Source organism: Equus przewalskii, chromosome 15 (genome assembly GCF_037783145.1).
Source record: "Equus przewalskii isolate Varuska chromosome 15, EquPr2, whole genome shotgun sequence".
NCBI lineage: Eukaryota > Metazoa > Chordata > Mammalia > Perissodactyla > Equidae > Equus > Equus przewalskii.
Window position 1 is genome coordinate 36,840,960 of NC_091845.1, and position 13,082 is coordinate 36,854,041.

At 48.7% G+C, this 13,082-nt stretch overlaps 1 protein-coding gene across 11 annotated transcripts in view; it reads right to left on the minus strand.

Annotated features, from left to right (window-relative positions):
• DNAH1 (dynein axonemal heavy chain 1) overlaps window positions 1-13,082 on the minus strand; it is a 78,006-nt gene that overhangs the window by 47,523 nt on the left and 17,401 nt on the right. For 10 of the 11 annotated variants that reach the window (XR_011526940.1, XR_011526939.1, XM_070575064.1 and 7 more), the window contains 5 exons: window positions 4,645-4,802; window positions 3,617-3,828; window positions 2,584-2,882; window positions 994-1,144; window positions 18-211 (listed from right to left, as the gene is read on the minus strand). Coding sequence is in view for 9 of the 11 variants with exons in the window: in XM_070575064.1 (XP_070431165.1) it covers window positions 18-211; window positions 994-1,144; window positions 2,584-2,882; window positions 3,617-3,828; window positions 4,645-4,802 (1,014 nt within the window). In the remaining 2 variants the exon portion in view is untranslated. Of the gene's footprint in view, window positions 1-17; window positions 212-993; window positions 1,145-2,583; window positions 2,883-3,027; window positions 3,079-3,616; window positions 3,829-4,644; window positions 4,803-13,082 lie in introns of those variants that run through there. The other variant, XM_070575069.1, reaches the window with a different exon arrangement.

A 13,082-nucleotide genomic window follows, 5' to 3' on the forward strand; every position in this document is an offset into this window, starting at 1 on the left:
TAGATGCACATACGCACTTGAGGAAGGTGGCAATGTCATTGTTGTTCAGCTCCAGGTACTTTCTATACTCCTTGGCATAGGCCTGCAGTGGGATCATGGCCTTGCGCATAGCATTGGCGATGATGGCTCTCAGCTCCTCCACTAGCGGTTCATGAAGCCCCACTGACTCCAGTAGGGGGTCGCCGCTGATAAAGATGTCCTCCATCACCAGCTGTGGAGCAAAGCAGGGGCAAGCGCAGAGCTGGATGAGCCACGGAGCAGACCGGCAGAGGGGTTGAAGACATGATCTGAAGACTGAGTGGACAGCAGTGTGGCCAAGCCCAGAGACCGTGGTGGGGGTAGGGGAGAGGGTCTGCTGCGGTGTCTCTCAGAGCGGGGCTGTGAACTCAAACAAGGCTAGAAGCCTTGTGAGGCCCACCAAGGGGCAACGTCTCCCTCTGCCTGTGCCTGACTCAGTCCAGTGCCAAGAAAGAGCAGACGGGTTCACCAGGTCCTGATGGCTCTGACTGACCAGCAAGGGAGACAAGAGAGAACTGGAGTTACAGAGGCTCCTAGGCCCAGAGGAGTGGGCTGTGTGCAGCTGTGGTCATGAGTGGGGACTTTTGACAAGGGGTCCCAACTGTGGAGGTAGGTCTGCGTCCACATCTTAGCCGAAGAGAGAGGACAGGAGCTGGGTGGGATCAAGAGGGTGGGACCTGGGTCAGACATGGCTGCGGCTAGAGTGGCCTAGTAAGCCCGGTTCCAGTCACAGTCCTGACACTTAGAAACTATGTGAGCTTAGGCTAAACTTCTCCAAGGCTGACTACAAAATAGGGATGTTGTGGTAAGGGCTAAATGAGCTATTCAAGAATTAAATGGCTGAGCACACTGCCAGCCAGATGGGAGGCCCATGATAAAGCTGAACTGCTCTAATTCTCGTGGCAGCACCCTGCAGCACAGGTAGCCACTAGGGCCCGGTCAGCAGGTGCCCCGGGCCTCAAGCTGTGGCTATACCTTCTCCAGCTGGGGCACCGCGTGGGTGGCCAGGATGCCCTTGTCGAAGAGGTTCAGCAGAGATGTCTCGAACTGCTCCAGTGGTGTGCTGTAGTGCACCCCCGAGCTGTCCAGCACTAGGTCCACGATGAACAGGGGATTCTTCCGGGGCCTGTCGGGGGAAGGCTTGGCTGTCCGTTGGCAGGGGCCTGAGGAGGCCTCTGAGCAGCAGACCCATCCCTCTGCCCTTCTGGCCAGCATGATGGCTCTCGACCTTCTCCATGCACGAGACTCGCCTCCTCCCTCCTCCCAGAAACCTCCAAGTTACTAGAGAGAAAGACCCAGACTAGCCAAACAAGCTCCTCTCTTCCTGCCACTTGCCCAAAGGTCCATGGGCACCAGGGAGAGGGAGGACTCCCATGCAGTCCTGAGGTCATCAGGGCAGGTTTGCCAGACCCTGGGCACTGTGGCCCCCATGCTCTCCCTGGGAGCCCACCATCCTTGGCTTCAGGATGCCTGCTACTACACACCAACAACCCTCAAGCCTGGATGCCAGTTGAGGCCTCCTCCCTGTGCTCTGGATTGCCACCCACCCACTCACCCAGACCTCTAATGGGCATTTCAAACATTCCATGTCCCCTAACTCCCGCCAGTTTCCCCCAGGGCTCGGTACTAGGGGCGACCCCGGGAGTTAGCCTTGTCTCCTCCCTCTCCCTTTACACATCCTCCTGCAGCCAGGCCCACAGCACTGCTGCCCGTGCACTGCTCCAAATCTGCCCCACCAAGTCCCAGCTCTATCACCCCTTGTCTAGACAATGGCAAGAGTCTGACTTTTCTTCTGCCTCACTTGTCCCCACAAATCCAGAGCATCATTTTGGAATGTGAATCAGATCATCCCTCCCGTCTAATGGCTGCTGACCACATTAAGAATAAACCCAGCTCCTGACCGCAACCCCAGGAGGCTCTGAGTGATCTGGCCTGGTCCCTGCTGGCCCTCCATGTCCCCGTGACCAGCCCTGCCTGCCGCCCCACTCCAGTCATACCTGCAGGCCTTTCCTTCCTTGGCTGTTCAGAGTTCTTGCTGCGCCCCTAACCCTGTGCCTCTGCACGTGTTGATCCCCACCCCCATCTCCTCACAGCCGGTTTCCTCTCAGTCTCAGGTCTTGGCTCAGATGCCACCTCCTCCCTGATGCCCTAGCAAAGCAGCCCCGCCCCAGGTCTGTCACAGCCCCTGCCAAGATCGGCCATGGCTATGCCTATTTTTTATTTCCTTGCTGTCTGTTCCCCTGTGAGAGCAGGTGCCCTGCCTCTATTGTTCCCCTAGAACCCTGCCTGGCTCACGGCAAGTGCTCAAAGAATATTTCTCAACCGAGTAACTCAATGACTGACTGTGAGAATGAAGGTCACCAGAAGAAATGCAAGCCAGAGCTGGTGGGACATTCCCCAGCAACCAGGATGGGAGCGAGGCTCTCCCTGCTGTCTGGGACCTGGCGGTGCTGGGCACCTTGACCCTGGCTGCCCTGGTGCTCCTCTCCTGCACCACCCTAGCCACTGGGGCCTGGCAAGGAATAGTTCTGGTGACAACAGGTGCTCTGCCCAGCCGGGCCCCACCTGTAGGGGCTGTTTATGAGGTCCTCGCCCCAGACCATGGCATCAGTGCAGTCAAGCACGCTGCAGCAGGCGTCGCTGATGAACTGCGAGAAGCTGGCCAGTGAGTCCTGCACCAGGAAGCGCAGCGTGTCCTGCAGCATGTACTTGATCAGCTCCATCAGCTTGCGCAGCTTCGACATGAGGTACACCTCCCAGTTGTTCTCGTAGAGGTTGTACCAGCCCTTGCTCATGTCGCGCAGGCTGCTGCGCATGGCCACCTTGAGGGTGCTGATCCAGGTGTCCTTGAGGAACATCTGCACCTGGAGTAGCCACAAGTGGCATCACATGGCCACCCCAGGGACCCCACCACCACAGGTGCCATGCTCGGGGACTCTATGCACCAGGGTGCTGGGGTGACCTTAGGGCTCAGCTGATCACAGAGGGACTTCCCCAACCCCAACTTACCGTCAAGCCCTACCAACCAACACCTTCCTGTGACCCCGGGGGCCAGGGCTGCTGTGGGGGAAGAAGAGAGGGAGGGGCAGCAGAAGCAGGGCTTTCCCTCCAGCCAAGGGAGAGACACAGAGACACAGAGACACAGGGAATGAGGCAGAGGGAGAAGCAGACTGGAGCAGAGAGGCAGACAGAGGGGAGGCTTTTCTCCTAGGCCATCTGGCAGCTGTCTCCCATGAAGCTGCACCCCTCCTCCGTCACACCCCAATGCTCAGGTAGATATGAGGGTGCATACGGTTCCTGCTCCCCTTTCCAAGACAAGGGGTCTGCGTCAGCCACCAGGGTTGGGGTGAAAAGTGACTAGAAAGGGAGCCTACCCTGGTTCTCCCTTTCTCTGTAAGATGAGCCATGCCCCTTGGCGCCCACCCCAGCTTCCCACAGGTCTAGGAAGAAGTGAGGCTTGGTTTTAAGGAAAGCAGGGGCTCGCAGCCTCACGGCTAGCTTATCGACCCCGGCTTCCCTGGGGGCCCCAAGTTTGTGCCTGTCAGCTCCAAGGCCCTGGCCTGTGTGCCACTCCTCTGTGCCCTTGATGCCCACGCACCTGGGAGAAGGTCTGTGACTGGATCTGCTCGAACTCTTCCAGGCGGCTGTACTTGGAGAGGTTCGAGTGGAACAGGGACATGGCAGTCACCTTGTTGCACTCGGCCCGCACCTTGCTGAGGGCCGTGATGACCTCCGACCGCGTGAGAAGGGACACGAAGGTGAAGTCCTCCTTCTGCTCCCGGAAGGGGTACTTGGGGACACTCACCAGCCCTGTGTGCATGGGTGTCAAGGGCCAGTGTCAAATCGGCCTGCAACACACCAGGGTCAGGACAAATCTACAGGGTACTGGTGGAGGGACACAACTCCTGCCTCCTCCCCAGAAGAGACACCCATGTCCCCAGAACCTCTTTTCCCATGGCCTGCCAGAATGGCCCTAAGCCCCCGCAGTGAGGTGCTTGCCCTGGAGCGAGTGAACGAATTCCCTCCAGGCCCTTCTGGGTCACAGACGCCTTTGAAGTGGGGGAGAAGCGCAGACCCTCTCCTCATCCACTCCCGCCCACTCTGCACACAACCCCTGAGGCCCACCTGGGGCCTGCTCTGGAGAACCAAAAAAGGAAAATGCGGGCACAGCGCCCTCAGAGCGCCCGCTGTCCATGCTCCAGCCTGGCTCCCTGCGTCCGGGAAATGAAATTACCAGAGATGGGGGAGCCCAAGCAAAGGGGACTCCAGGGGGCCCAGTGTCCTACTCCAAGACTCAGTCTGTCTCTTGTCAAATGGGGCTGCAGCAGTGCCCACTTATTCTTGCTACTGGAGGAAGAAAGGGCTAGATGTCCCTACGTGAGATGAGCAGAGCCCTTCCATCCACTTCCAAACAATCGCATCCCTGATACACAGTGACCTTGTACTTCTGCACCACTCAGACTGCTATTTTTTTTTAAAAAGCCTTCTTCTACCCACCCCCCTCTCTGCCCCAGCTCTCCAGGTTGGGAAAAGAAGGGGGATGAACGCAGGGGACGGGATAGGTGCAGGTGAGCATCGGAGGGCCAGACGGGTGGCCATGGGCCTGCCTTTGTCTAACTACCTCACCTTGCTTGGGCACCTTCTCCTCCTCCTTCTTTGGCAGGGTCACGTAGGAGAACGTGTCGGGCTTGGAGGCGACAATTTGGTCAAAGTTGATCTTGTTCATGCTGCGCTCATAGTCCAGGTTCACTTCTCTGGAGAGACTGCTGAGGTGCTCCAGAACCCTGCCCATGTGGACCAGAGACGGAGGAGTCAGAGGGGCTCCACACACCGTGTCACCCCCACGCTGTGGGCTGGCTGGGGCCCAAGCTCTGCTCTGGCATGGGCCTGGGGACATGAGTTTGGAGTGAGTTTGGAGCCTCCCCTCTGGATTCACAGGCACACCTCCCACCTGGCCCCAACCATGAACCTTCATTCCCCTTGTTCCCTGCCTCTTTCATGCCACCCCCTTCTATCACATCAGTCCCTGAGTCTGCTCATTTTGCCTCTCAATTCTCAGTGTCATCCTAGCGCAGCCCACCATCCCTGCCTGGTCCCCTCACTCCCACCTCTGCCCATTCCAATCTACTCTCCACAAATCTCAAATCTGTTCACACCCTTCTCTTGCTTAAAATCCATTCCTGGGTCCCCTGGATCCTAGGATAAAGCCAAACCTCTTTCTGGGACCCAAGAGGTCCTTCTAACTGGTTCTTGCCCCTCCTTACCCTCCTCTCAGGCCATTTTCCTGTTTCCAGCCAGCTCCAGCCACAGGCAGCCCCACTGAGTTCTGGAGTCACTGAACCCTCACTCACCTCCGAGTCTTTGCACATACTGTTACCTCTGGTGGCCACATTTGGATCCATTCAGCCCCTACGTCTGCCTGACCAGCCCAGGCTCCTCCCTTGGAGTTTCCTTCCCCAGCATATTTTGCCCTCTCTGGATGAGGGTGGGCCCCATTTACGCTACCAAAGTGCTTCCCTTGTCTCAACACTCCTGCTCCCTGCTGGTGAGTGAGCACAGGGTGAGGGACAGTGTATGTGTGTCTGGGAGGGGCTGTGTCCAGCTCATGGTCATTTCTACAGAGCCTTGCACAGGGCCTGGCATTCTAAGGGGGGTTGGATGCACACACAAAGAGAGGAAGGAAAGTATGCCCATGGCTCAGAGTTGCATGTGACCAGCAGTGAAGAAGGCCTTGGCAGGAGGTGACCATGCCACCTAGGAGCCCCCCTCTTGTCCTGGGCATCCTCTACTGAGGCCCTGGCCCGCAGCTCTCTTTCTGTGCTTCTCTGTTCCCCAGGCCAGCAGGCTCAGTTCAAGTGCCAATTCCTGCAAGAAGCCATCCCCGACTTTCACCTCCTGGCTCTGGGCTTCAATTACCCCCTACATCCTCACCTCCCTGGTTCTCACATCCCAGCTAGGGTGTGGAAGCAGGCGGCATGGATCATGAGGGCAGCGCTTGGTGATCTGGCCATTCACGAACAGAGCGAGTGGGGGCAAGTGGCTCAGTCCGCCGCACCTCAGGCTCCTCCTTGGGAAATGGCGAGGTGACAGCACCTGCCTGGAAAGAGTGGTGGGGCTGCCCCTGGGAGGCCCTGAGCCCAGGGCCCGGTGCCCAGCTGACTCCTACTGAGGGGCTGCTGGATAAACACAGTGAGGTAGTGAAGATACTAGAAGTCAGTTGTGGAGTACTCAGAGAAGCCTCTGTCCTCCAAACTGGCCACTCAGACACTTCGTCCAACATCTAGCTCAGCCTCTCCAGAGCCTGGCCACCAGCCCCTGCTCTGCACCAGTGCTTTGTTCCTGATTGGGAATGTACCCATTTTCCGTTGTTCATGCCGTCCCTGGGAGGCCAGGGCAGGCTCCAGAGCAGCAGAGGTAGGGGGCAGGGAGCCCTGGGCCTGGAAGCACTGGGGCCTGCCCACTCACTGCCTGCACCCCTGTACTGCCCTGTAGCTCATGGCCCCACAGAGGACACCTGTCACTGAGCTCCTTCACTTTCACTTAGCAAATGTTTACTGGGTGCCAATAACGTGTCCACACCTGGAAGGTGCTGAGAACTCAAGGGGAGCAAGGTGGATGTGACATCATGACTGAGCCCAAGGCTGGGTGGCCCCAGGTGACTGGGCTCTGAGATCTGGAACCACTAGCCCAGGGCAAGCCTGCACACCATCTCCACTCTCCTCACAGAGGCAGACCCCTTGAAGGCATTGCCTCCATTCATTTATTGTTGTTCCCTCAACCAGAATCTTCTTCTCCTCTTACTTTTTTAGGCCTCAGCTCAAATGTTATCACCCCAGTGAGGCCTTCTCTGACCACCTAGGTAAAGTAGCCCCTCCAAGACATGAGACATCTCTATTCCCTTATTCTGCTTTGTCTTCACAGTACCTCTCAGCACCCCAAATCACTGAGCTTTTTCACTGTCTTCCTGGCTAGACTGAGAGCCGCAGGAAAGTAAGCCCTTTGTTGAGTTTGCTGCTGTGCCCCTCTGCCTGGCACAACGTGGATATTTCCCACGCACCTGACTGGTTGCCCACCTGACATCCATTTTCCCCTAATTGTACCTCACTTTTGTTCCAGAAGTCACTCCTTTCTCACTTGACTTAGGGGAAGATGACACACCCCCAGCTCCAGGGGTATAGTCTCAACTAGTCTAAGCTGACCATGGTGGACCTTGCCTTGACTGTCAACTGACTTAGGAGCGGGAACGTGATCCAGTTACGATCAATGACTGTTGCAGAGATATAAAATCAAGCCCCCTTGTCCTGTCCGCTTCAGGATAAATTCAGTGGTGTCATTCACGTTCCAGAGTTCCCACAGGATCAGAGGCTAGACCTCTCCTAAAACTACATCTTTGCCTAGCTACTTCCTCCATCACATCCCACTTCCTTCACTCCTTTATAGATTTCTCCTGAAAGGACTTCATCAATGAATCACTTGTACAAGAATCCCCAAAACAGGCTCTGCTTCTAGAAAATTCAATCTACGCAGGACTCAGTGGTCTGGACCTTGCGGTTCTGAAACTGTTGCTGCCATCCTGCCTGAAGATGAAGCCAGCACGCCGTGGAGAAAGAGCCCTGACGAGCCAAGCTGGGGACGTCGTGCATCAGACTTCTTGTTACAGGTCAAGTAGTGCACTCCCCTGCTGTCTAAGCCTCTCTGAGCCCAGCATATTTGTCGCACATAGCCAAAAACATCTAAATGATATAAACCCCAAGAAATGGAATTCTGGACAACCAAGGAGATGGTGGCTATGTCAATTCAAATCTCCTGGCACATCCTCAAAAAAAAAAGAAAAAAAAGAAAAGCAAGAACAAGTAACACTATCAAAACCCACACCTTTATCATAACTAGAATAAAGAGAATGCCCAACTTCACATTATCTTAAGTAATAATCTTTATCTTTATAAAGATTATTAAAAATAAAAATATCTTTAAGTTGGAAAATAAACACCAACTCCCAGAGAGCTATCGCTCCCCGTCCTGCTGCAAACCTTCACGGAGAACAAGGGCAGTCTGAGCAGAACTGCAGAAGGGAGGGGTGGCAGCCCTGAGACTGATCTAAAATCCTGCCAGAAAGAGAAAGTCCACCCGAATGCAAAAATCCTGCACAAGAGTCCTGGTGAATCAGAGCACGTACTATGAGGAAGGGGTTCACACGCACGCATTCAAGGAGGCATTCTTTGAAAGGAACGGCTTATGAGGGGGAGGGAAAAGGAAGAAAGAGGAGTCTTTTGGGGATTGGAGGATGCTGGGGAAAGAAGCAAATGTGCAAACTGCAAGGGAAGAGAGAACAAAAAACTTTTAGGACACACAACCCCTGTCCCCAACACGCACGCATGCGCACACACACACACACACACACACACACACACACACAGAATCCGTTAAAAAAAAAAAAAAAAAAACAGTTTGCTACATTAACAGAAGAGGGCGCCCTGAAACAAGGAATCATGTAAATCATCCTGAATCCAGGAAATGAATAGGTGAAAGTAGACTACGTTTCTATAAGGTTACTATAAGGAAGAGAGAACACCTTAACTGATGGAAATTCTCATCTTCCCCTCAAAAAAGAAACAAAAACAAAGCAGAAACAAACTAACACAACACTTCAAACAAAGGAAAAAACACCTTGAATCAGAAATTGGGGAATAAAACACAGAAATGGGCAAACAGCAGGAAGAAAAGGAAAGCCATTCTATTGAGCTCAGGGAAGAAAAAGAAGAAACAAAATTATCTCAGGAAGGAAGGCTAAATTACAAGGTGCCCAGGGAAGAAGAGAGTCAAATAAAAAATGTACGAAAGTACTTTGAAGAAAGGCAGGAATGACCAAGAGAATGAAAATGAGAAAAAGAAAGAAATAAAAAGGGTCAGAAAGTGGTTGAATTAGAACTGGGCAAAGAAGAAGCAAGATAGATAGGTTGATTGATAGAGATAGAAATAGAGATATACAATGGAATCTCTGATGAAGAAAAACAAAACAATGGAACAGAACTAATATTTAAAACTATAATTCAAGAGAAATTTTCAGAAATAAAAGATATCTGAATCTATTGACCCAGAATGATCGGCTCTGAGACACACCCTAGTAAAATGATTAGACTTTAAAGATTAAAAAACAAAAAAATCCCCAAGGCCTCCAAGCAAAAAAATCAAACAACTTACAAAGGAAGGGAAGTTAACTGGCATTAGACTTCTCAAAAGCAACACGCAAAGCAAAGCAACAAAAGAAAAGCATTTAAAAAGACACTGAGGGGGCCGGTCCCGTGGTGGCATAGTGGTTAAGTCTGACAAACTCCGCTTCCACAGCCCAGGTGCATCAGCCCAGATCCTGGGTGCAGACCTACACCACTTGTCAGCCATGCTGTGGCTGTGACCCACATACAAAATAGAGGAAGATTGGCACTGATGTGAGCTCAGGGTGAATTTCCCACACCACAAAAAAAAATAATAAATAAAAATAAAACTCAAGGGATAAAAATGTGAATCAACAATTTTATATCTAGTCAAGTTGTCCTCCAAGTTTTAAACACACCAGAACTCTAGGAACGCTATAGCCTTGAGCCCTTTATGAGGAATCTACTAGAAGATGAGTTTCATCCAACTAAGAGATTGATGAGGTTCAGGACACACTACCCTCCAAACACAGGCACCTCAGCATATGTAACATTTTAAGCTGAAGGAATTCAAGAAACAGCAGGTGCAGGAACGACTGTTTGCCCTTCCCCTGAAGCAGGTCGTAAGATCCTCACGGAGAGGCACTCTCCCTATACCTGGAGGAAAGGGACATCCTTAGCTCCGAGATGGAGGGACACCAAGAGGAATCAGAACGAACAGGCCTTGCTAAGTTTTCCCCACGTTACTACCCTCAGCTCATATTCTTTTGTCCTATCACATTTTTCCACGACTTCCACTCTTCATCAAACCTAGCACAAAAACATTCAGGTTTAACCTCTTAGGTTTTTATTTCCTTCTGAATGCTTCCATGTCCAGTAAAACATATTAGATAAATTTGTAGCTTTTCTCTTGTTAATCTGTCTTTTGTTATAGAGCCCCAGCAAGAAGCAAGAAGGATATAAGAAAAAAGGATTTTTTTCCCTCCTCTACAAGATGATAGGGGAAACTTCAGAAAAAAGATTAATAATATTTAACTGTAGATTTAAGACTAAAACAAAGATAGAGATGAGAATGGAAGAATATTATGTTAAAATATTAAGTAGAAAAAAGCAACTGAAAATGGGAGGAGGAAGGAATGAGGAAAGCAGAATCAAATTAAGGATTGTTACACAGGAACTAGACAGCAGTTGGAGGACACCACTGAACACTGGTGACGGGGATAATAAAAGATTAAACAGGGGAGTAGCAGATCATAGGCACTGTAAGAGGGAGAAGCACAAAAGCAGCCACTAAAACAAAGGTATGAACCTTCCTAAACGCCAAAAGAAACTTAAAAAGTAAAAGAACAAGCGGCTGGCCCCGTGGCCGAGTGGTTAAGTTCGCGCGCTCCGCTGCAGGCGGCCCAGTGTTTCGTTGATTCGAATCCTGGGCGCGGACATGGCACTGCTCATCAGACCACGCTGAGGCAGCGTCCCACATGCCACAACTAGAAGGACCCACAACGAAGAATATACAACTATGTACCAGGGGGCTTTGGGGAGAAAAAGGAAAAAAATAAAATCTTTAAAAAAAAAAAGTAAAAGAACAAAGAAAATACATCATGTAGAGAAAGTAACACAGCACTGTATTATAATACTCATAATAGTTATAGATCAAACACATCAGCTATGTCAATAATTATGAATGGGCTTACCTCATTTAATACAAGAGAAAGATTTTTAATTTGACTCACAAAGTAAGATCCGACTGTATGCTGGTAACAAGAGACCTATCTACACAAATTAATGCAAAAAGGCTAAAAACAGAGGGACGGGCAAACATACATGAGGAAAATGGAAATAACAAAAAAGCCAGGTTATGATTCTGACAGCAAACTGAGTAAAATTCAGGGCAAAAAGCATTAGACCTGGTCAAGGACACTTTACTGCTAAAGCTGCAATTCATGATGATAATATAACACACTCCTCTGGGTGGACAAAAGTAAGTGAGGTTAGAGAAGACCTCAAGCACATAGTCAGAAAGGTAGATTCTATGGAATATGTGTGTACATAAAACATTTATACCCTAATAATAGGGATACACCACTTCTTAAGTGCAAATGGGACATTCACAAAAAGTGTTACATGTTAGGTCACAAAGAAAACATCAGCAAGTTCTATATAGTAGAAGTATTATAATAACACTCTGATCTCAATGCAATAAAAGCAGAAATTCTTAAGAAACAATTTTAACAATGCCTTTCCACATGGAAAATTTTTAAATCTTATATTAAACAACTCTTTAACGAAATGGGAAATACAAACCCAATTTTTGGAATTAAAAAAAAATGAAATACTGGGGCCAGCCCAGTGGCATAGTGGTTAAGTTCATGCACTCTGCTTCAGCAGCCTGGGGTTTGTGGGTTCAGATCCTGGTTGCAGACCTACACACTGCTCATCAAGCTATGCTGTGGCAGCATCCCACAAACAAAGTGGAGGAAGATGGGCACAGATGTTAGCTCAGGGCTAATCTTCCTTACCAAAAAAAAAGGAAGGAAGAAGAAGAAATACTACATATCAGAATCTGCAGACTACTTTTAAAGTGGTTATTAGAAGAACGGTCATAGCCTTAAACCCATTTATCAATAAGAATAAAAATAAGTGAATTAAATTCCTAATGGATGCACACACACACACACATCCACAGACAAACTATAAACATAACATAAGCCAAAAGAAGGCATGGGGAAGGAAATAATGAAAAAGTAAAAGTAGAAATTAATGAGGTAGATATAAAACAGTTGGTTAAATTAATAAATCTAAATTCTACTTTTTTTAAATTAACGAACCAAACAAATCATTAAGTAATTTAATAAAGCAAAAAAAGGAAGAGAGCACAACTCTACAAAATAAGAAGTCACATGGGGAAGTCAACATTGAAAGAGAAGGAAATTTTAAAATCATAAGAGACTACGTGGCGTAATTCTTTGCAAGTATTCTTTAAAATCAAGATAACATGGATAATTTTCTAGAGAAACAAGCTATACCAAAATTGATCCCATTAGAAATAAGAAAGCTTAAATAGACCAATTTCTGTAGAAAAATAGATAAAGTTACAGAGGAACTATGCACAAAAAGCACCATGTCCAAATGGTTTCACTGGGAAATAACCAGACAGACCCAATGCAACATAAATTGTTCCAGGGTAATGAAAATGAAGGAAAATACCAAAACTCTTTTTATGAAGCAACTATAACTTTGCTTCAAACTTGATAAAGACAGTGCCAAAAAACTACAGACCAACATCACTTACATCAATGTGAAATTTCTAAAGACCACATTAACCAACAGAATGCAGTACCACATTAAAAAAATGATACACCATGGCCAAGAGGGATTTATTAAAGGAATACAAGGTTGTTTCAATATTAGGAAATCAGTTAATATAAGACATTATGTTAATACATCTAAGGAAACAAATCATATGGTTATCTCCATAGGTACTTAAAAAGTCTGTGACAAAAAAAAAACACTTAAGAAAATAGAAATCAATGGACAGGTTATTAAATAAATAAAGTCCTAAAGCTAGTATTTTCTTAAGAAGGGAAACACTAAAGGTATTTCCACCAACATTAGGAATAAAGTAAGGATGACTACCATCTCCACTACTACTTAATATTGTACTGGAAGGATTAGAAAATGCAACTAGACAAGAGAAAGTAATTAGGGGAATAAGAACTGAAAAAGAATAAGTGAAACTATCTCTACTCACAGATAATATGTACTTAAAAAGCCCTAGAGAATCAATGATAAAACAAACTCAAACATTAGATGATTTCAATAAGGTAACAGGATATTAAATTGGGATAAAGAAACCAATAGACATAATAGGAGAGAAAATCCTATTTATAATAGAAACAAAGAAGATAAAAT